General features: G+C 29.3%; 2 protein-coding genes across 5 annotated transcripts in view; both read right to left on the reverse strand.

Moving 5' to 3' along the window:
• Positions 1-2,800, reverse strand: part of LOC105125903 (WD repeat-containing protein 44-like) — a 5,336-nt gene extending 2,536 nt beyond the window's left edge. The window contains exons 1-5 of one of the 3 annotated variants that reach the window (XM_011026568.1): positions 2,498-2,800; positions 776-2,048; positions 591-684; positions 314-471; positions 159-210 (exon numbers count right to left, since the gene is read on the reverse strand). In XM_011026568.1, the coding sequence (XP_011024870.1) occupies positions 159-210; positions 314-471; positions 591-684; positions 776-1,954 (1,483 nt within the window). In that variant the 5' untranslated portion in view covers positions 1,955-2,048; positions 2,498-2,800. The remainder of the gene's footprint in view (positions 1-158; positions 211-313; positions 472-590; positions 685-775; positions 2,049-2,497) is intronic. The other 2 variants (XM_011026570.1, XM_011026569.1) reach the window with 2 other exon arrangements.
• Positions 2,801-20,038: 17,238 nt separating this feature from the next.
• On the reverse strand, positions 20,039-22,858 carry LOC105125904 (histone-lysine N-methyltransferase ATXR6-like). Of its 2 annotated transcripts, none has more exons than XM_011026571.1 (6): positions 22,527-22,857; positions 22,111-22,191; positions 21,796-22,025; positions 21,163-21,263; positions 20,845-21,057; positions 20,039-20,336 (listed from the first exon to the last, which is right to left on the reverse strand). In XM_011026571.1, the coding sequence occupies exons 1-6, from the start codon at positions 22,768-22,770 to the stop codon at positions 20,177-20,179; spliced, it is 1,029 nt and encodes a 342-aa protein (XP_011024873.1). In that variant the 5' UTR covers positions 22,771-22,857; the 3' UTR covers positions 20,039-20,176. The 2 variants fall into 2 exon arrangements, with proteins under 2 accessions (XP_011024873.1, XP_011024874.1); XM_011026572.1 differs by having other exon boundaries at positions 20,214-20,331; positions 22,527-22,858.
• Between the last annotated feature and the right edge of the window lie 2,433 nt (positions 22,859-25,291).

A 25,291-nucleotide genomic window follows, 5' to 3' on the forward strand; every position in this document is an offset into this window, starting at 1 on the left:
CCTACACGAGGGACTGCCCCTGTGACATGTAATTCAACCAGGATATAACAAACTGTCAAAAGAACTACTTCTACAAATGAAAAGCAACAGCATTTTGACTTACTTATGTCCTAACACCTAAAGAATGCAGTAGGTGCTAATTATCTGAATATGGATACCTGACATGTTATAAAAGCGACAGATTCCAGTCAGAGAGCCAACGATCCCTCCCTACATGAAGAGAAGTTTTTCCATGAGGTCACTTAACATGGGAAAATACACCCCCAGATCCTCAATTCTTTAAGAGAAAAGAGTTGAGGGAAATTTGTCAAACCTGCCCATCTGGACGATAACACACTGCCGTAACGATATCTTTTATATCAGTCCAATCAACAACTTGGCAACTATTAACTGCCCATATGCGGACTTTTCCATCAATTGAACCACTCATGAAGTGATTATCATCCACAGGGTTAAACTGAACACAGGTTACTGCATCACATACAAAATAAATAAATAACCATAATAAAGAGAACGGTAATTCAACTTGACTAACAGGCAAACTAACAGAACACGTGTTGGGAGAAACTTAAAATTAGCTAGAAGCACACCATAATTGCTGTGTAAGAAAACTCTGAGGCAACAGTCACGTCCCACTTGCCATAGACAGACAGTTTTGTCAACTGAAGCTGATAGTAAATGCTGCTTTAGGAAAAAAAAAAAAGAATTTCTGTAAATATTATGCTTTGTTTTCTTCAGTTTGTTAGAGAAATGCATCCAGTATGAAGCTACTTACATTATTTTTGGACCATGAGAGATCCAAGATCTCTTCCCTGTGCCCATGGAACTCATGCAATGGTTTCTCCAAAATCCGGAAAACTTTTGGAGGGAAAATGACACATGCAGAATCTGATGTTTTCCTCATGCTCCTCATTTTGGCCGTCTTTCCTTTTTCAACCAAGAGGGGTTTCAACTCGGATAATTGGTTCACCGTGAAGTATATGCAGGATGGATCTATTTCTGGAATGTCAAGTTCATTTGATCTCTCACTCTCCAGGACCTGCCAGACACGCACAACCCCATCCTCACCAGCACTTGCAAGGTACTGCCCATCAGGACTAAATTTCATGGTCAAAATTGAACCCTCATGGGCCTGGATATCTTGTCCTTTATAAAGAGCCGAGAGTTCCTTTATTCGCTTCCCATATCGGTGAACCTTAACTCTTTGTACCCTGTACCGCAGAAGTGTATCATCATCATCATCATCATCATGTCTCAATTTGTCAGCTTCCCGTAGGCTATATACAATGCATGAAATGGAACGTATTCTACTCAACCACCCCTTCTTAAGCCTTCTCGGAGTATCCACCATAGTATTTGGTTCCCCAACTTCATTCCGCATAGGTTTCTGAAATGAGGGAGAAGACTCAGAGATGTTCTCAGATTCCTCAGCTGGTACTGACTGTTCTGAGTCCACTTCACAACCTTCATTTGCTTTCACATCTTGCCCCAATTCATCTCCTTCGCACATCATTCCCCCGCCTGAATCACCTTCTCTGCAAACAAAATTCCCCAACAAACCCAACTCCGCTGACAAACTAGATTCACCATTAGACCAACATGACATCATAGACCGAGTAGAGCAAAATTCATCTTCGAAACATGACTTTCTCAATACAGCCCCACTGCTTTCTGGAATCCTATCACTCTCTCCTTCTGGACTTAATGCTTCTAAATTCCTATTCCCATTTTCATTTAAACCAATTCCCATCAAATCAAAGAACTTACTCCGGTGCTCCTGAACACTTCCAAGGCTCTTAATCCATAGTTCATGGTGAAGACTACTCGAAACAGAGTTGTGAAAACTAGAATGAGAATCAAATATCTCAAAGCTATCAGACTTTGCATCAGAAATTGATGCAATGTCTTCATTGGCATCAAAAAATCGGTATTCTTCTTCACTCAAACTTCCCATTACTCTGAGTTCAACCCATGAAACCCCTTCTCAAGGAACCTTTTTTAAGCTATGCTAAAAACTCTATCCCTCAACACAAGCAATCCCAAAATAGCTAGAAAAACAAAAAGAAATCAGAAGCACAAAAACCAAGATCAGCCTCTAGTTTTCATACAAAAAACTTAATAAATCAAACAGCAATGACAACATTAACAATAAAATAAAAACCAAGAGATCAAACATGGATTCCAATCCAAACCCATTGAACCTGGTCCTCTCAATAAATTAAATAAAAAAGAAGATCGAAACTTAAAATAACAAAACCATCAAAATTGAAACTTCAAAAAAATTCATCTTTCACTCAAAAGAACCAAACTTCAGCATTCAAAACATAATCTCACCACACAAAAATAAAAACCCATCAACATGAAGTAGAAGATCATGCGACTGCATTAGTAGAAATAAAGCAGAATTATGAGTTTCGTATTACCATTAAACAAACAAAAAAGTTTCAATTTTTTTGAACAAAATTTTTTAAAAATAAAAATAAAAGGAAATGCTTACAGGGGTTTGTTTTGTTTTGTTTAAGAGATTTTACTAAAATGAAGAGAGCAAGGGTCAAAGCATCCATTAAAATTTGTAAATGTTTTAGTCTTCTCATATATGTGAAGAAAGCAAGGAAACAACAACGACTGTATAACAGAAGGAGAAAATAAAATAAAAATAATTAAGAGGAAAAAACAATGTGCACAAATAAATTATAAATTAAAAAAATAATGGAAGGATAAAAGAAATAATTTCCTTGATATTCGTGAACTGATGGCCCGAGAAACGAGAGTTGCTCTTTAACTCTCTCTCTCTCTCTCTCTCTCTCTACGGTTCTTCTAGCTGAATGACTCATTTTAATTACTGTTTTAAAATTAAAAAAACAAATAGTTAGAATAAAAAGATACAGAGAAGAGGAGGTTGCTATCCGTGTTATTGGCGGGCCGAATTAAACTTTTTCTTGAATATAAAAATAATATAAAAAAAGTAGATGACAGAAAAATAAAATCAAGCATATGGATTCAAATAAAATTTTGACGCAATAATATATTAATTTTACCCATGTTAATTATGTTTATTTGATCAAAGTGTAAATCAAGTCATAGGCTATATTTGTTTTAATAATTTTTTAAAATTATTTTTTTATCTATGAATTGAGAAAAATTTAATAACATTTTAAAAATTAATGATAATATATTAAATTAATTTAGATCAATATAGATTAATATAGTAAAATCACAATTCTAATTATGAAATTAAAATAATTTTATGAAAAAATCAAAATAAATATAATAAACAATAAAATTTGAAAAGACAAGCAATATGCTGTTGTCCGTCTAAAATTCACCCATTATGATGAATAGAAAATTAAAGCATGTGTTTTTTTATTTTAAAAACTTATTTTAAATTTATTTTAATCTAAATAACACCCTTGTTGCATCCAAAAATCAATTCATCACATTTAAAAACACAAACAAGAGTAAAAATTATTTTTCTTGATTTTAATTTGTTTTTTCATGCTATATTAAAGTTTAAAATAATTATTATCAAACTTCTCTTATTAAATAAAGCTTGTTGACAATAAAATTGATTTTTTTGTTATTTTTTTTTATCTAGATGCATTAACCTAATACAACTTTACTCTCTCTTTTTTTAATCTATAAATCATTTCTAATAATTCAACCTAAATTGTTGTTGCTTATTTTCATATGTATAAAATATGATATAGAGGGTATATCATAGTTTATAGATAATTTACTTATAACTGAAGGTTTAGTTGGGTCAAATGGTGTAAACTCCATGGGAATATTGCAAAAGTGTATGACCAATCTTTTTGGGAAAATTCATTTCGATATTTTATTTTTTATCAAATCCATATTTTAAACTTTGTGTGGATAATTTTATGCATTCCACCATACATTTTTTATATGTATTAGGCAATTAAATCAAACAGTTTTATTAACCTTAATTGTTAATCAAAATCCATTTGTTAGCTAAGATGAAAAATATTAATCATATGACTTACAAGTCTATCTAAGATGCTTAGCCAATTTAATAAAATAATTGTTTTAAAAAATATATAAAGTAAATGAATCTAGTGATTTACTGGTTATTCTCTTTCTATTTTCCATTTGAATTTGTGATTTCAATGTTTTTTTAATTAATATAAATATTCCAGTCAATTTTCAAATATCTTAATTAATTTTATAAATTATAAAATTAATAATGATATAAATATCTAATAATTTTAAAATTTATAATATTTAAACTGATAATTTTTAAAAAATAATTTAAAATCTGATTAGTTAAGTTAAATACCTTGTAATGGATTTCAAGGTTTTTATGAAAGGGTGTTATGTTGCTTTCTATATCTAGTTTATTTATTTTATTCTTTCATAAAAGAATTGATTTTTTTAATTAAATAGAAGTAATATTTGATTTTATGATAGTGATTGATTTTTAAAGTATTTTTCATTTTAAAATATATTAAAATAGTTATTTAAAAAAAATTGTTTCTTGATGTCAATATATCAAAATAATTTAAAAATATAATTATTTTTTTAAAATTCAAAATTATTAAAAATATATTCCACGTGGTTAATATTTTATAACTTATAAAGTTTTGACATATATAGCAAATGGATTTTTGTTAACTGTTAACAGTAGGATTGTTTTGCCTAATTTACAAATCATATAAAGTCAAACTTACGACTATCATTATTATATGAAAAGCAATCTATCCTTTCCTTTTATTAATTTCTTGATAATTTAACTTGAATATGATGAATATTAATTTAAATTAGTTTTTTTTAAAGTTAACTTATTTAATGAAATAATAAATAAGGTTTAAATATTATCTAACTTTGCCCACTTAAAAATCAATCCAAAACTAATCCAAAAGATAAATTTATATTATATATGTATTACTATTATATTATATAGGTAGTTATCTTAATCCCCACTTTCTATTCAAAGCCTCAAGCATCTGACTTGGTCATTTAGAGCGCAATATCTCATTCTTTTTGGCAATTTGAGTTTCAAAAAATTAATTAATTAATTAACTAACTAATCAAACGACATATTTCTTTCTTTTTTTAATTTATTTTTTTATGGTAGGAGGTGTTTCAATTTTGTACGATAGAGACCCGTTCGTTGAGCCATTTACTAGCCATGCTCAGTGCATTCTTGTACCATGACCAGTCTAGTTTTTCTCATTGACCCTTCTTAAGAATGTACACAATCTTTTTTCTACAGCAAACCGTTTTCTTGTATATATATTAAAGATTATCCTAAAACGACATTTCCCGGCATTAAGATATGAGAGTTTGCAATAGAAAAAACAAAAAAAATTATCGAGGTAATTAAGGTTTTTGCAATTGAGAAAGAACTACCCTCGTTATTTCTCCTTTTTTTTTAAAAAAAATGGAGATTTATGTAGAATTTAGGTAATTTATGAAAGGTGGTGACAGTTTACAGAGCAATTTATGGAAGGAGGTGGGCGATGACCGTCCTGAGACGGAGGAGTAAATAGTCGGAGGCCGACAAAAATGGTAGCAATAATGGCTTATAAAGAGCATAGGACTCCCATGTTTGTGCATGCATGTTTGCTAATAATAATTGATTGGATTCTGAAATCTGAACAGGTAAATATATGTGATCAAGAACAAATTCTCATATCCTGCCAACGCGAAGATGAAATATTTAAAATAGGATCAATAATCAGAGGGTGATTCTTCCTCGTTAGTTAGGATCACATGATAATTCTTAATGATGATCATAATAATAATAGTCAATAATTAACTTAACAATAATAAAACTAAATTATATATAAGAAATTAATTTCAATATGATTGTTTTTTTGGTCACTAGTTAATTTCAATACATATTTCACTACGATATTTTCTAAGAAATTATGGAGTCTTAAGCAAGAGAGTGGTGCTAAATTCTATTTTTTTTAATCAAAATTAACAATATATATTTTGGAGATTGAATTTTTATATGCAAATTAACTTTCTACTATTTTTTCTATTCTTTTATTAATTCCAAATCACTTTTAAAAAAAAATTATTTGGATAAATTAAAAATTATTATGTATATAAAAAAGCCTAATACCAGCTAGCTTGTAGTTAGATTTGAGTCGTCTTTTTATCCTTTCACCTCTAATAAAAGTGAATTTCTATCATTAGGAAAGAAAAAAAAAAGAAATCAAATAATTAGTTCATATAGTTTTATCAAAATCTCATAATTAATTATTAACCTGTATGATTACGTTTTTAATTTGTGGTTGACATATTCAGGCTTGATTATAGGATAACACTGATCATATATAGTATAAATTAATGCCATCACACACATAATCATGGCTGATGAACTTGCTCTTTTTGACACACCTCTAATTAAGGAACTCCATGATCTTCTCATTTGCCATGAAATTAACCTATCTCAAGCATTTGGAAATATCCTCCACCTTGGTGGCCACGACTAATTACTCTCATCACCAAGGTAATTCATCACTGGCCATATATATAGCCAAATGATGTCTCAAGTGCCGTCCTCCTAATGCGGTTGCCAATTGCACCACCACAAATGGTCAATAGAAAGAAGTGACTTATGGATTCACTTGAGACATCATTGGTCTCGTTAATGAGTGACCTTCTTAATTGTGAAAAATATAAAAAGAATTTTATTAGTTTAATTCTCATAGATAACCTATCGTTTACGGAAAAACTTGAAAGTTTTTTTAATATTAATTTTATTATAATAATTGATCTATTCAATTATAAAAAATACAAAAAAATTTCAATTGATCTAATTCTTAAAAGCGACCTGATAGTTTATAAAAAACTTAGAAGTTTTTTTAATATTAATCTCATTATAATGAATAATTTATCTAATTATAAAAAACATAAAGATTTTTCAAAAATAAAAAATTTTTAGAAGTATTTTCAATGTTGATCATTTTAACGTGCTCTTCCTTTGTTATGGATCCCTTTGAGAATTTTCTTATTAATAACATGTAAAAACATATTGTTTAATGATTTTGAGTTAGATGGTATACATATATCCTTACCTAGTTTGAAATATTGGCCTCTCTTCTCTTTAACTCCCTGTTGCTTGTTTGAAAAGGTTTTTTATTTACGATCTTTTAGCTTCTAACCCACTCGAGTTGACCTATATAAATTTTTTTCTAGAATGTTTGTAATTTTATCTAACTCAATGCTCCTAATGTCCATTACAATTTATTTACTTATTAGAAATTTTTTGTTATGTTAATCATTTTAAGAGGATCATTTATTACTCTTTTTTTTTTCTCTACCAAACATTTACTGTCACTAGTTATCTTGAAAGGATCAAACTACTTTTTGTAAATAAAAATATTCTCTTATCTACTAGTAGTAGGAAATGTTTCTTTGCTCTTTTTATCATTACCATAAAGAGATTAATTTTTCTTCTAAAATACAACATTATCTCATTATATTGGTTATTATTTTTAAATATACTTTGCTAGTGACTCAAATAAATAATGATTTTGAATAACCCTTTACTCTTTTTTTTTCTCTCTTTTTTTTATTGAAGGAATTTTTACTCAAAATGATTTTTAAAATCTTGGCCTTACATTCTAAAAATCAAAATTGTTTTGATTTAAGTTCAAAACATCTTGCTTTTAAAATATTGCAACTCTCTAATAATAATTTTTTATAAGGAAATAGGATGATCTGTTTTTATATCAATGAAATTATAATTGATAAAGGTATATAACGAGATGAACTCCTACTTTTTATGGTTTCAAAATGAAATGCTTTGTATCTAGTAAAGATCAACTTGTTGATCTATTAACCAAGTCGCTATCTTCCTCACGCTTTCAACTCTTATGTTCCAAGATTGGCGTCACTAATGGTACTCTATTCTTGCGAGGGCCATCACATAATCAAGCTTGATTGTATGATATCACTGATCATGACTTAACTTTAGGATAGCAAAACACACTCTTGATTTTAGGAGCATGGATTTTGCATCTCATATTGTATAGCTTGATCCTTGTACATATTCCTATTATAGCTTCCTCTTTGTAATTTATATTAAGGATGCTAAATACAATACAATTGTAGTTTTCAATTTTCTTTGGGTGGATCTCAGACCCCATCTAATATATAAAAAATAAAAATAATAATTATGTTGAAATATGGATGTTTCAAGAGAAAGTTAACTATTTTATCGTGTACAATGCTGAAATGATTTTAATGTAAGGTATTTTCCATTAATAATTCAACCAAAGGTGTTGATACATATGGTAACTTCAATTGCAGTATCATACAAATATTCATCGTAAGAATTATTCTTATTAAACCATATCAGAAGTTGTTAAAAAAAAATACAAGAAATAAATAAATTTGGTATAACTCAGTCAACTAACGAGTTAACCCATAATTTAATTAAAATCTGATTATTTTTTTCAAAACATCATCATTTTAACTTTATTTTTTTATTTTAAAATAAAATATTATTATTCTGATTAACTTAAATTGAGCTTGTGACTCAGAGCTGGCATTAAGCTTGTGACTCAAACCTTTTGCCAGGTTTAACAACTTTAGTAAAAACACAAAAAAAGAACATGAATGATCATGCTAAAAATTAAAGGCTTCCCAGCTACATTAAACAGATACTTTATAGGTTCAATGTAAGAGCAATTACAGGTTAAGTAGGTGCTAATAAAGTCGACCTTTATAGGTTTATGTCTTCATTCGAGCAATACAAAACCCTAAAAAGTTAAAAAGCAAAAGTAATGCTTGTTGCCATATGATCAAACATTAATCTACTTCAATGTTTGCTGATAAACCTCCAGCATGATTATTGTTCTTTTTAATTCTTTCTACTCTGGAGATTAATCGACAACATCATTGTATCTGGAAATTTGTTTGGTCATTGTTTTAATGCACAGAAGACGTTAATTTATTGTTATTTTTATGAAAGTTGGACATGACATGCATTAGGCTAAAGTTTTTTTTTTTTTACATGACTTTATTAGAGATATCTTAGAACAACTTTCACATTAATCAAGATTAGATTTATTTGAACATTTATAAGAATGTATTCTTTATATTAGTTTCATATATTTTTAAAATAAATTTTACTAAGAACTAATTTTAAAATTTTAATTTAAAAGATTAATCAAGAGAATAAAGCTCTTTATATTTCACTAGTATTGTGATGTAGAGTGCTATTTAAAAATATTTTTGATTTGAAAATATATCAAAATAATTTTTTTATTTTTAACATTAAAATCATTAAAATATACTAAAAAAATTAATTTGATAGTTTTTCAAACCAAATATATTTTTAAAATTTATCCAGAAACAATTATAAACAGAAAAATAATCGGTGACTAAGCCGAAGCAAAATCACTTGAAAAAAGATTGATGTATTGATATCAATCTCCTGATATATTGATATTATATAACTTAGAAGTGAAAAAAAAAAGATTAATTATTATGTTTGCCTTATATTAAGACAAGAAGACACTAATACTAGAGTGTTCCAGCTAATTCTACACCAACCTTTTCTTTGACAACTTTCTGTGCGTAGCAAGTACACAAGGTCGTCCTCAATGAGAGACAAACGTGTTTACGCATGGCATACACAAGTCACTTATATTTGTTGAATTCAGACAATGAATTCAAATGAATAGTGAGATATTTCTCATAGGATCAAATAATATGAATAATGTGTAGGAATTTCTTCTTCGACTCTATTATGATAAAATGAATCACCAAGATGGAGTGGTTAAAGTTTTTTTTTTTTTAAAGGGTGTGATTTTTAAGGGTGTAATATGTTAATTTAGATTGATTCAAGTTATGAAATTGAGATAATTTTATAAAAAATAAGTCAAAATAAATCATTGAGTTAATTTTTCAATGTAAAAAGATAAAATTAAAAAAAATCAATTATAAAAAAGGATAGAAAATAACATGACTCAACCAAATTAACTTTTAAAATTCATGACTCAGATTATGAGATTGTGATAATCTAAAAAAAAAATTAAATAAATTATGAAGTTCAGGTATTTTATTTTGTTATTTTTAATCAATTTTTTTTAATTTTATCATACAATACTAGATTAAATGGAAAATGTGCTTTATAATTTATTTTAATTTACTTTCTATTAGGTTATTTCGGTCCCATAATCCAAGTTCGACAAGTTAATCCAAGTTGACTCAAATATTTTTTTATCCTTTTTAATTGATTTTTTTTAATTTAATTCTTTAATATTGGATTGATTGAGAATTAAATTAATTTTTTTTATTTACAGGTTATCACGATCTCATGATATAGATTGTGAATTTTATATGTTAACCTGAGTTGATCCAGATCTATCTAATATATTATTTTTTTAATATTTTTTAATGTCAAACTATATTTTTTTTCTGATTATATAGGTTACTTTTAAACTTATTAAGTTGATAAGATCATATCATATCAATTCCTACCCAAGTAATTTTATCTTCTCTTTCTTCACAAGATATTAGCAATGACTAAATAATTTTTTTATATTTTAAAAGAACTTAATCTAACCCAAGCATAATGCATGTAAATGATATAGTAATTTAACTAATATAAGATATTCCTTTCTCGATCCTCAAGTGGTCTTGCCCATCCTTTTGGTTTCTCACCCATAAATACTTAAAAAAATTATATTTTCCATCCAGGAAGTTTTTTAACATTTGATATTCTTTTGAAGTACTGACATCATAAGGCATTTAAGTAAGAGATAATTTTCATAATAAATAAAAATGCCTACAAGCATGATAAATAATAAAATAGAAATTTTGTTCTTTCATTAATTTATTAAAAGTTGTCTTGGTTGTTTTGTTCACATGGTAGCAAAAATAATTATTTTAGTTATTGTTACCTGTTAATGACAATCAAGAAGCAGAAGATGGTAAAAAGGGATGTATTTTACGTGTGAAAGATTTATTTTTTTTTCTGATAAGAAATTATAAATACAACTAAAAGATATACAATTATTTTAATTGTTCATATAAATAAGAACTAGATTATTTTTTTTTTGTTATTTAGTTAACAACTTTGCGTTGTGGTTCCATAGTTAACACTTGAGAGTAATGTCAATATTTTTGTCAGATCCGTGACTTTTTTTATTGGCAATTTAGTTTTTTAGCTATACTCTTTTTTAATATATCTTTTAGAATTTTTTTTTTAATTTTATCATTTAATATTAATTTTTTAATTTTTTAATTTAATATTTAATTAATTATAAATCAATTTTTATATATATATTTTTTTAAATAACTCCATAAAGTGGAGTTCATAACTCTAGTTGCAGGTGAAATAGAGTGAGCTTGATCTTTTTATTTTTTAATTATTTGATTTTTTTGAGATATATTTAATTTTCAAAATTATATCAGAATAATTTTCATATAATTTAATATATCAAAAGTTTTTGTTGTTTAATTTTTTTTTTAAGTTACACAAGAATTTCGTTGCTGGAGATAAACTAGTTATTACTATTATGATTTTAGGTGTTCAATTTTTATATCTGATCATCACCAATGGGACCCTATATATATTTCTTTAAAAATTATGCATGCATGTTTATTAATAATAATTGATTGGATTCTCAAGATATATATATATATATATATATATATATATATATGTGTGTGTGTGTGTGTGTGTGTGTGTGTGTGTGTGTGTGTGTGTGTTTAAGAACAAATTCTTATATCCTATATCAATGCAAAAGTTAAATATTTAAAATAGGATCAATAATTAGAGGGTGAGTACTCTCCCTCATTAGTTAGGATCACATGATACTTCCTCATGATAATAATAACAATAATGTTTTATAGTTACCACGATATTGTCTCGTTGATTTTTCACAAGTAAACTTATAGACAAAGTAAAACAAATTATGGAGTCATAAGCAAGAGAGTGGCACCAAATTTTTAATCAAAAGTAACTATATATTTTGGAGAGTAATCTTTTATATGCAAATTAACTTTTTTCTACTTTTGCTCTTCTTTGATTAATTCCAAATTAATCTCCTTTTTTTTAATATTTGAAAAAATTAAAAATTATGTATAAAAAAATCCAACACCAGTGAGCTTGTAACTGGATTTGAGCCGTCCTTTTATCCTTTCAACTATAATAAAAGTGAATTGCTATCATTAGGAAAGAAGAAAGAGGAAATCAAATAATTAGTTCATATAATTTTATCAACTTCTCATAATTAATTATTCACCTATGTGATTACTTTTTCTAGTTGGGTGCGTGGATCCCATGTGGGACCCCATCCAATGGAAATAATACTGTTGGAATATTAAATTGATTTTAATATGAGGTCTTTTCCATTAATAATTTAACTGAAGGGTGTTGATGCGTGCTATACCAATTATCGTGGTAAGAATCATTGTTATTAAACCTAATTCAACCAAGTTAAAAAAACAAATACTTAATCTATAATTTAACTAAAATTCAGTTTAATTTTTTCAAATAATATTTTTTTAATTTTAAAAAAAAATTAAAACAAATTAATACATGTCTTGTCGACCAGGTTAATTCATTTCACTCATGATTTGAGCTTTTGTCGGGTTTAATAGATTTAGTAAAAGAGTAAATGAATGATTGTGCTAAAAAGGTGTACCTAGCTAAATTAAAGAAAAACTTTATAGGGTAATTGCAAGGGCAAAATCACAGGCTAAGTTGGTGCTAATTAAGACGAATTTTTATAGGTTTATGTCTCGTTAGAGCAGTACAAAACCCTAATAAGTCAAAAGGCAAAGTCATGCTTGTTTCCCTGCGACCAAACAATTTACTTCAAGGTTTGGTGATCAACCTTCAGCATGATTGTTCTTTCTTAACTCTTTCTACTTTAGAGATCAATCGACCACATCATTGTACCCTGGAAATTAGTTTGGTCATTGTTTTAATGTACAAGAGAGGTTGATTTATTATTACTTTGTTTAAAGCTGGACATGACATGCATTGGGCAAAATTAAGTATGTTTTTTTTGTTTCTTTTGGTTTTGTTGTTCAACATGAATGGAGTAAATATGTTTTAACATGAATGGAGTAAATATGTTTTATTACAACTTTCGAATTAATAATATTAGTTTGATATACTTAAAGAATTAATTTTATTAAATACTAATTTCACAATTTAAATTAAAAATAATAATAAAGATCAGAATTAAACCCCTCACATTCTACTCTTTTGTTTTAGAGTTTATGCGGTGCTAAATTATTTTTTTTGATATGATGATATTATATACTTTTAAAGTGAAAAAAAAATAATGATTTTGTTTGAGGTTAAGCTGTTTAGTTAGGTTTGCCTTGTATCAAGACAAGTAATAATACAATGTTTATAATTGGACACCCACCTTTTCCTTTACAAATTTCTGTGCTTTGGCAAGTACATAAGGTCATACTCAATGAGAGACAAACGTGTTCATGCGTGGTATACACAAGCCAGGTTTGATTGCTTAATTGACTGAGACTTGCAATAATTAGATCCATATGCAAAATCTAGAGGCCTAGTCGTCCAAAAATTGATTTTAATGGTTTTTCTACCTCTTGTTTTTTTATGTTATTAACTTGCTAGTTAACATTGTCAATCCATTTGATGATGCATGCTTACAATTCTCTTATACGGTGATTAACATTATTTTTATTGTTTTTTCCAATAAAATTCAGTGATTTGGTTTTTGAAAGGATAGATATTATATATATAAAAAAAATTGACAAATCATTGCCTGACAAGTTAAAATTCTTGAAAGTATAAACAAAATCATCAAACTGGGATCAACTTATTACTTATGCCATGGTTAATCAAGATAAATTAAAATAACTTTGTTTTAATTATTTTTTTTTTTAATAAAAAGTTCATACTACAAATATTAGGGTAAGCAAGTGGTAAGCTAACAATAACATGTATAACCAAATTCGGGATTATGGGATTTCTCTTTTTTCTTTTTTCTTTTCTGAGTTTGGACACCGCGATGCCATGATCCATTTTGTATGATGAGTATGAGTTGTAAAACTCCAAGGCATTACTTGTAGGTGGAGATGATTTAATTCATCTATTTGCCATCTTCTTAAGCAACAAATCATTCTCTGGGAACAACACACGCACAACCCCAAGATTGTAGCCTCGATAATGTCCATATAGTTCATGGTATTGCATGGGTGGTTTGTTCTTGTTGTTGAGAAACAGCACCATATTCTCCTAATAGTTGGCTTGTAATGTTTCTTTTTCGGTAAAAAAAAGTAAAATAAAATTGATCTACATTATACGAAGATCCCAAGGTTTGAGATCGGGGGTCTGATCACAAGGATTCTTGTTTTGTCAACCATTTAATTTCTATTTTTACTCTATCCCTTCAATTTGGTGCTTCGTCCACAGAGTTGGAAAGATCGAAAGGTTAGAGGTTTGAGCTTTAGGGGTTTCAGGGTAGAGAGGATGCACCTCTAGCTCTTTGTGTTCTTGTAAAATTAGGTCACTTGTGTAGGTTATGTGGCCACATGAACGGCTCCTTAATAAGTTGCTTGCTAATTTATGGTGGCTGACATGATTAAATAAAGGCATAAGCAGGTGCCCTTGTTGAATTTTTTTTTTTTTAACAATGTAAATCTCAATCATTTTGATTCCAAGTCTCTTCATTAACAGGAGTAATATGTTATGGCCGACAACTGAAGTACTCTTACCTACTAAATGTTTGATACTATTAAGTATTTGGCTCTTATAATTATAATCGTTTGATTAGCAACGTTAAATATGTTCTTCTAGAATGATATTTCTAATTACGATTGTAGCATGATCAGTTGCATATACTCAACATGGAAAAAACTTCTTTAGGTATGTGTGTGTGTGTATATATATGTATAGAAGAGATAAAAAGAATATTTAGTTGAAGAAATAAAAATAAAGAAATAAAATAAATATGTTTTTAAATAATTTTAAAGTGAGTTTTAATATTTTCAAAAAAGAAAATACAATGAAACATGTTCTTTCTTTTTCATTATTTATGTATTTTACTTCGAGATATTAATCATTGGCCATGCACATCTCTTTATTGCAAGAAACCCATCATAGCTAGCATCTATGATCTTCCCAGGAGGCATACAAGAAGCCAAGCCTGCAAGCCATTTAGATTTCTAAATTCGTTCATCTTCCAGCACAAATTAAGTTAGATTGCAAGGTGTGGTCCTGAACTCATTAATTATGTATATAGATAGATCTAGCTTGCATGTGAGTCCAGTGTGGGCATAACCTCCCTTGAGATGGAAAGTTATTTTCCTATACAGACCTCAATTCTCTATAATGTTTAGTTATTATTTTGAGATTAAAACAAAAATACTGAAGTTGAAGGAAACATATTTTTTTGTCCGTTTTATTTTAAAAAGCTATAAATTCACTTCAAAACTATTTTAAAAATATATTTATTTTATATTCTTGTCCCATCCCTTCAACCAAAATATTTTTTTTTTGTATTTGTTTTTTATCATAAAACATTAACCAAACATAACCTTAGATATAGATTTGGAGTCCATGGTCATGGCCTTAGGTTAGATAAGAAAATCTTAGTTTTACCAAAGAAGGATGAAATACTAAAATTTTGTAAATGCTCCAGTTGCAAAATTTACATTATTTTTTTCAAGTAAAGAAGGATAATGGAAAATAATCCCATAATTAGATGGACAAAAATTTAGATAATGCATGCCCAAGTTAGTTTTGGACAAAAAAGGCCAACAATTTTCATAAAGCAAAAGATACATGTGATATTTTCAAAATGAAAATGGGAAATATATATGATTGTAATAATGATATTTGTGCTTAATTATGAGTTTAATATTTATATAAATTATATGTTAAAATTTTATTTAATAATTTAAATTTTATAGTTAAAATAATTTTTTAAATTATTAATCACGCGAAAAGACTTTTAATTTTATTATTTTTATTTTATTTGATAAAAATTAAATATGATGCACTATAAATTTATAGAAGTTTTAAACTTAAATAATTTTTATTTAAATAAATATAATAAAAAATTATATAAATTATATTTTAAAATTTAATTGTTTAAAAAATATCATCCATGTTGGCATGGCTGGATTTATGCATGATGAAATCTGAGTGTAAAAGGCTGTGTAGCAGACTGTTTTCCACCAAACAAGCTACAGAGGTGGGTCTTTGATGGTCGCATTTCCCTGAATAATTCTTATTATTATGGGTACCCACTGCCCACTTCTACCTTTAATGAACAATAGGCATGCAATGCCTTTATACTTTACTTTATTTTTCCCCCCTTTGAAACTGAAAGGCAATAACAAATTCAGTGAACCTATATATAAAAAGTTTTTACTTGCATTAAAAAATAATATAAAATTATTCTTGGGATTTTTTTTAAAAAATATTTAAGTTTTTAGATAATAAATGCTTTTAGAGTACCCTTATCTTGTAATATTGTTTTTATGTGCTTATAAGCCTAAATGTGCTACAAAAGAATTAATTAGTGATTCCTAAAGATGAGTTACGAGCTTAAATCAAGCTGATGTGATATTTTAAGAAAATTATAATATATTCTAATTAACGCAAATTGAATTTCCCATCTTCTTTTCTTGAAACTTTAATTTGTCGCGAGATCAAGATTTAGAGTCCACCATTAACAATATACGCGTGGGGAAAGCACTGTAGCTTCCCCACGCCTTTTAATAATACTTATATATAATAATAATATAATAATTATTATAATGATAATTATATTATTATATTATATTATAATTATATTATAATATTTTTTTTCTTTTTCATTTTTTTCTGTTTTTTATTTTTTATGCCTTTCTGGTTTTTTTTTTGCTTTTTTCTTTTCTTTTAATAATTTTTTTTGTTTAATTTAGTTTGTTAATGAATCTCGAGTTTAATGGGTTAATCTGATTTGACAAGTTAACCCGAAATTTTATTTTTCTCTTTTTAATTAATTTTTTCATTTAGTTTAGTTTGTTAATATTAAATTTTTTTCTATCTAATTATCAAATTTTCATGACACGTATCCTAAACTTGACAGGTTAACCCAGTTAATTATGGGTTAACCCGTTAAATTTTTTTATATTTAGTTATCAAACTTTAATGACCCGAATCTAAGATTTGACAAGTTAACCTGGTTTGAAGAGTTAACCCAGTTAGTTCAAAAAAAAAAATTCTTCATTAGTTTTTTCTTTTTATTTTTTTAAATTAATCTATTTAATTATCACACTTTTATGACACGACCTTGCAGCCAGACCCATGTCCAAGGCTCTTGGGTTCAGTGTTGCAACTAGACTCACTTAAACTTAAGTCATGTAAATTTAGTATTATTATAAATGTTATAAATATTACTCTTGGGTCAAGCCTAGACCAAAAACTCTTGGATATATTTTTGTAGAAATACACAACACTCTCAGATCTTAGTATTTTTTTATATTTTTTACAAAAGAAAAAAAATAACCTATGATGTATGCCTTTGTTTTTTATTTTATTTTTTTTTTCTTTTAAAGTTTTTTACTGTGGATTGCACGGTACAATCCACAGTGAAAAAACTAATGCCTTTAGTTTTTTTTATCTTTTTATCTTTTTTTTTTGTTTTGTAATTATTCTTTTAACTTAGTTTCTTAATATTAAATTTTTTCTATTTAATTAATAGATTTTCATGACACAGATCTCAGGTTTGACCGATTAACTTGATTGATTCAGATTGTTTTTCTTTTTTTTTCTCATTACTTTTGTTCTTCCAATTTTATCTTTTAATATTATATACAGTCCACGATGAAAAGGCTAATGCCTTTAATTTTTTTTACTTTTCCTTTTATGTCTTTCACTGTGAACTGCACAGTGCAATCCATGATGAAAAGGTTGATGTTTTTTTTAATTAAGTTTTTTTATTTAGTTTGTTGATATTAAATTTTTTTTATTTAGTTATTAGAATTTCATAACATGGATCTCGGATTTAACGAGTTAATCTAGTTAATTCAGATTTTTTTCTTTTTCTTCATTAGTTTTTTTTCTTTATGTTGGTTTTTTTTTTCTTTTAATTAATATATTTAAGTATCACACTTTTACGACATAACTTTACAGCCATACCTATATCCAAGACTATTGGGTTCGGTATTGCAGTCAAATCCACTTAAACTTGGGTTTTTCAAGTTTAATGTTATTATATATATTACTCTTAGATCCGGCGCTACAGTAAAACTTAAAATTTTTGGATATAACTTTGTAAAAAAAACTAATACTTTTAGATTTTAATTTTTTAATATTTTTATAAAAAAATTAATCCCGTAGTATCACGCGGGTTATTTAACTAGTACATAGTTAAAGCTTGAACTATCAAGTAGTACTAGTCTAGCTAGACGATGGCTTGATCAGTAGCATATTATACTGACCTAGAAGCTTGCAAAAAATTATTTGGAAATTGCTATGGCTCAAGCAAGTGTGGCTAATGAAAAACGTATTGCTGTAGATCCAAATTGTTTAACAATTTCTACTGAGAAAGATTAGCTAAAAAAGAAAGAACAACGACGCTGTAGATCCAAATTGTTTGGCATATTCTACTAGAAAGATTATCTGCAAGAAAAGAAAAAAAAAATAATCTTAAATTGTTTAATGATACGAGAGAAATGCTTTGAACTGTTGTGTATGATTGTGCAAACAAAGAGATGAATCTTTTTCACAGTATAATAAAACTGTTAAACAAACACAGGCACAGGTAACGGGTTATGTGGTTTAACATGATCAATACAAAACGATATTGTATTTGTCCTTTTAAAGTTCAAACAAAATCACCTCGGTAACTCATCGAGCTGGGCAGCGTTTAGTGTATCTCATATCAGCAAATTACATCATAACTTAACTTGACCATCATGGACAGCTAGCCAAACAATTTTTCTTTATTGGATTTATGAGCACTACCATTTCTGTCAGGACAGTAAAACCTATAAGCCCTCTCTTGGGATCTGAGTTCTGATGAGAATCTCTGGTAACATGTAAGTTTGCTTGGCTCGACCTCAATACCTTACAGTAACACCCAGAGAAAAGGTACTAATTTTTGGTTCATTGGACCACAATTGTGGGGGCGCCTCTGATCCATGATCTGATGCAGTCTCACATATTTTCTGGATGTAGTGTGAGCGTAGGGCCACAATTGTGGGGGTGCATCGGTTCAAATCTGAGGGGCTTGCCCATTTTTCCTACCTCCCTCTCTCTACGTAAGAACTAGTTTTTGCCAGCTAGTATGGTCATGGCAGACCTTAATTTTGGATCGCTCTTGAGTTGTATATTTCACTGAGTTTTGCAGGGAAGTGTGTGGACATGTTGTCTTCTGGACTGACAGTGCTAGCTGCTTCTGGACAACGTAGTACTACTATTACAAGAACTTCACTGTCAATCGCCATTATTATATTGATTAGAGAGCAATGAATGTGGGCGGCGCTGTACGAATATTTCCATATGGAAGGTTTTCTGGTAACTACTTTGCTGTCGGTTGGTTGACCGGAAATTAATTGTGTATGAGGTGCCACTAGGCTCAAGATACAACTCTTGAAATGCTGAACTTTTTGGCCTTGAAGTACGTTCTAGGCTTCTTAGAGGTGCAAAGCAGTCGGCAGAATTAGCATTATGGGAGTCAGATGTGTAGTTACCAGCTCTGAAAGACTAGCTGTGGAGGCTCAGAAAGGACTCTTTAATCCAATGATTGAACAGTCCCTAGTTATTAGCATGGTGGCATCTCAAGTTGGTTATATGTTATGTTTTAATCTGCAGCACTCATATTTTAGATGGCATCTCGGGTTTGTCCTTCTAAAATAATCTCCAGTCTTACAGAACCTTGTGTTCTCCAACTATGTGGATCAAAGGATGAAACAATTTGCCCGTGTCCTGTTTTTAAGAACGATGCTACATACAGAACTGTCTCATGGTAACAGCAGCACCACACTAGCTGTCTCTCACTCCAGGCAAGGCGAGACTTGCTTGCTATAGATACTTCAAAAATAATGTACTGGTGCTTAGACATTCTTGTTGCAAAAGTTGGAACTTTTCACATTTCTTTCTTCAATGATTACATAATTCACTAATTTCTGGAAGGACTAAAACATCTGACTAGCTTGTTAGTCGATGACTGTTAACTTACTTCAAAATCAAATAGAAAGGAATTTAAACAAAATGCTCTGTTGGGTATTCATGTTCATATCCGTTGTAGTCATAATATAATCTCTCTCCCTTTGATATATCCCTGTTGGCTATCAGCAAAACCCGGCATTCACCATTTATGTCATACCTCACACATTTTAGATTCTGCTTCTTTCTCCCTTCTCTGCATCGAAGGATAAGGTTCTTATAAGAGCGGACCAAAGGTATAACTGTTTTCAAAATCCAACCTGACAAAAATTAAATGGAAAATGCAAGACTTGGATTGTTTGCAACAGAAAGGCCTCCTGCAAGATTGCGAATGTCCAAGGAAAAAACTAAACTGGCATACTTGAAAGACATTGTGTTCATGCATTTATCCTGACTTGTTTCAGTGTCTTGCTAAGTGAGGGAGCTAGAGTTGAAAGACATTCACAATTAACTCAATTATATGTTGTGTGTTCTCTATGATTACACTCTCATGGCACCTCCAGCCATGATATACGATCAAGTGAAATGCACAGCTGATTTATGCAAAATGTTATAGCCACTATAAGAAATTAACTCCATATGCCACGCAGTCTGCCTAACTTACAGGTTAACCTTGTAACTTCAATTTTTAATTCCAAAGGATTTGCCAGATGCTTTTATTTCCATGGCATAAAGCACAAGTTCAATGTTGAGGATGAACTTACTGTGTGTGATTGTTGATACCATTGATAAATCGAGCTATATTCCCACGCATATCAGGACATATGACAAGGCTTCGTGAAGGATTATCAGCATGAAGCAATGTCATCATGCTATCACCATCATCATTTTCCCGGTTCTTCAAGTAATCAACATCTCCAACATACTCAGTTATAATCGTTAAATCTTTTATGAATCTATCTGCCTCTACTGTGAACCTGTTACAATCAAACAGGTATACTGAACCACTGATCCAAATTTACTAGCCACAACGAGAACAAAACATATTTAATCTTGAAAGGTCGGAAACTATATATACATACCCTTCCTTGGGATCAAAAACAACCATGAGAGGAGGCCATTCACCTCTATTCATCATCCTTTTGCACAAATTTAAGGTATCAGCATCTTCTTTTGACAAGACCTGTACAGTAATCATACTTGAATTTCAATAAACCTGGACTCTATGAATCACTAAACAGCTAACTAGCCAACAGTATTAATCAATCAGAATTAGAAACATTTACTCCTCCCCCTTTAATCTATACTTCTAAAATAGAAAAAAAAAAGGAAGGAAAATCCTTGAGACTATTGCCCAGTTCGTATACATGTGCGCCTACAAATCTATAAAATAGTAATTTCAGCTCAGCTGCATAAGAGCAGATACAGGTAACTAGAAGCCAGTAAAGTCATCCTTAAAAAGCTGCAATCATCACAACAATCGAGATAACCACAACCGTTGACATTTCAAAACAGGGCCTCTCTTGTCAAATGCAAGCAATATACAATACAAGGTGGCCTTATATATCTGTTGATATTAAACCCATAAATCAGACTTAAACATCAAAACCACTGCATTCCCATGTCCCTAATATTAACGAATTCACAAGGCAAGCACTGGAATATGTCTCTCTTTTTATGTTTTAATTTAAAACAATTGCTTTCCCATTTTTTACCTGCATTCCTCCCTTCTCAAGAGCTGACTGATTCACAGACCTCGGTGCCATGCCTGGCCGGTAAGTTAGTTCATTGCTGAACTCCGTCCCCGAGGCTGTCAACGCTGTTGCTAGTGATCTCATTTGCTCTAGTCTCCTTTCAGGATCTTCACTCGGACTAAATGGCAACAGCTTCCTCCTCTTCTTCGACACCACTAAACTACTAGACCGCTTTCGCTTCTTCTGAATATCTAAAAACAGGACAGGAAACACGGTAACTAACACCATCCCATAAATCAAAACACAAAGCACATAAACCCCATATTTTTTGTTTACCTTGACTTAGCTTCTGAATCGATTCCGTGGACCGTTGAATGCGAAAGAAATCGATGATTTTCGTTTGAACAAGAGGAAATGCTGCTCATTAAAAAAACAAATTCAACCAAAAAAAATTAATTTTCGCAATTAATATTATTAAGAGACTAACAATTTCAAGATTATCAAATGCAACACATTTGCAATTTTCAATTCCTAATTTTTTTCTATCATTCCTTGTTTTCTTTTCCTTCCCAGTTAACAATTTTCAATCCAGTTCCACAGAAAAACCCCACAAATCAAATCCCTTAAAAATTAAGTTTAAATCACAAAATCCACCTACCCCATTTCACAAAACCAAAAAATCAACAACAAAACCCCATAAAAAAGCTAAAAAAGGACGCTTTTTTTTTTTGAAAAAAAAGGAATGAACTTACAATTGGGCATCTTTTGCTTGGAACAAGAAGGACAAAACCAAGATCCTTTAGGGACAGCAACAAGAATAGGTCTCAAGCAAAACAAATGAAACCCTTTATCACAATTATCACAAAGAAGTAGCTCTCCTGGTGACTCTCCTGACCCACATTTTTCACAGTAAACATCACTGTAATCAGCAGCAGCAGCAGCTTTGGATCTAGATATTGGCTTTGGAGCTTGACTTCTCTTGCTTCTCAGTGCCATTATTGCTGTCGAGGAGGGTTTTCATGTGGGTTTTTTAAGGGTGGAGTTCGGAGACACTGAGAGTGTTTGGCGGGTTTTTTTGATTTCGCGGGAAATGGGGTTTTGGCGCGCGGGTGAGGTTTTCTGTTTTGGATCCTAGGAGGTTTTTGAGGATTGATATATTTTTGATATTATAATAATTTTTGTAATTGTTTAAAAAATAGGTGAAAAATATTTTTATTTTTATTTTTAAAAAATAAAAACATATTTTATTAAAAATATGATGAGATAATTTTTTGGGTGCAGAATAAATAAATAAAAATTTTTCATAAATAAAAAATATGTTATCTTAGTTTTACATAGAATCAAGGTTTGAAAAGTAATTATACATGAAATACAGTGTAAAAAATATGAATTATTGGTCAAATTAAATAATTTTTTTTTATAAATGGATAAAAAACAAAAATTATCATAATACTAAATATCTAAATATCTTTTTAAAAATATGATTGTTTTTAAAATGCAATTAGGTTTTTATAAATTATAATTTAAAATTGACTTTAATAAAAACATAAATTTTATTTACTTTTATCATGAAATTCCAAGAAGAAATTAAGATGATACTTAAAATTTATTTTAATAAAGCAAGTTTAAGCCTCGTATATCTTAATTTTATTATTGTTATGTAATGTGAGAAGGCTTGTATAGCAGGCTTTTTAAGAATTTTCATTGAAGAATTCTTGGAAAAAAAGGAGATTAAATATAAAACATAAAAATTAAATTTTCAACATCAATTTAAATGGATTTATTTATTATTAAAATGGAGGTTTATGAGGGTAGATGCTTTATTTATTTATTTTCTTTTTCAAAACAATGTAGCTGTAGCCGGGGACATGTCATTCGGATGGAGCAAATGACATGTAGTGATAAAATGGGCCTTTGACTTGATGACTTGTGTGCTATTGGGCTCAGGTTTCTAGCTATGGTATTATTGGTTTGAGTTTATGGATCTCGGCTCGTTTTGTCAATATTTTTTTTTCTTGATTTTTAAAATCTTGTTTTATGCTTGCCAAGAAAAACACATTTTTTGTTAATTAATTTTTTTTCCATAAATAACGTATTTCTTAGAAAAACCAAACCCACCCACCTAAAAAAATTCAAAAATTACACAAATAATAGTATTATAAATTATTAAAATGCTCAAATTACAAAACAGGACTCCTTTCCTGCGACAACAAAAAGGGAGGAAAAAGAAAACGTTGAGATAGCTTCACTCAATTCTGCGAGAACATGTGCTTACGAGCGCTGTTGCTGCTGGGTTGGGACATGTGGCTCTTAAGAGTATGATCCTCAAATTATTTGCTCAACGATCGAGTCAGAGCTTACCTTTTGCTTGTTATTTTGTGAGATATGATCTGCAAAGAGTTGCTAATTTGCTGTGCAAGGAGCTGGAACAAAGCTGACAAGGATTGAAGGTGAAATGTAATGAAACTTTGACGATTGATAATGTTTCTGATTTGTAATTCAGTGTCGAAGCATGATTAGGTTCAAGAACATATAAGAAGCAATCTGTTTTTTTCTCTGATTATCTCCGAAACCTGTTTGTTCTCTCTATCCGATGGTTATTGCTACAATTCATGACATGCAGGACAAAGTGTATACTGCAAGACCTTGCGTCTTTTCACGGGTGAAGGGGAGAGCATATATAAGACTCCCCACCTTTTGTTTTGTTTTTCTGTCCCTGTAAGCAGGCCTGTAACAAAAAAGGGTTTCAGGGTAGGCGTGCATGAGGGGCTGTCTAGTGATTAAAATGCTGCTTGGGAATGTGGTATTTGAAAGGTTTGGGTGTTCAAATTTTTTTTTATTTTATTCATGTCATTTTTTAATCTGCATGTTTTTTAGATTATACTATATTTAAAAGATTCATCTTAATTTATTTAATTTTTTTAAATTGATGTTTTCTATATTTTTTCCTTGAAATTTTACTCTCTTTTTTTTTTTTACGGTTTTCATTGAATTAGATTAGCACCGAATTATTTGATAATTCAAAATTTCAAATAAGTTGAGGTGTGTTTATTTTTGTTGTTTTTTTATCAATTTATTTATTATTTTTGTTTTTTATATTATTTAAATTACTATTTAAACTAATGACTTGAGACTTGAATTTATCATCTCTTTGAATCATTAATTTGGTCTGACGCGATCAAATTTTCTGTTGAACTTATACCTGTAATATTAGTTAATAAATACATTTATTAAATTATGTATATTATTTATTTGAGATATATTTTCATCTAGTTATAAGAAATTTATATTTGACTATTCAAAATCAATTATTATGGCAATTCGACTACATTTCTTCTCCAGACGGCCTGAGAATTATGAATCAATGCAAAGTAATTGCTATGCCGTATTAGTACTTAGTTGCATCCGAGAAATAGGCTAAGGGAGAATTAGAATTTGATCGATATCTGTATTACGAAGACATATTATAGCTGAACTAGGTGATGTGAATAAATCTTTAAAACTAGCTATGCTCTTC

Source organism: Populus euphratica, unplaced genomic scaffold (genome assembly GCF_000495115.2).
Source record: "Populus euphratica unplaced genomic scaffold, PopEup_1.0 scaffold44.1, whole genome shotgun sequence".
NCBI lineage: Eukaryota > Viridiplantae > Streptophyta > Magnoliopsida > Malpighiales > Salicaceae > Populus > Populus euphratica.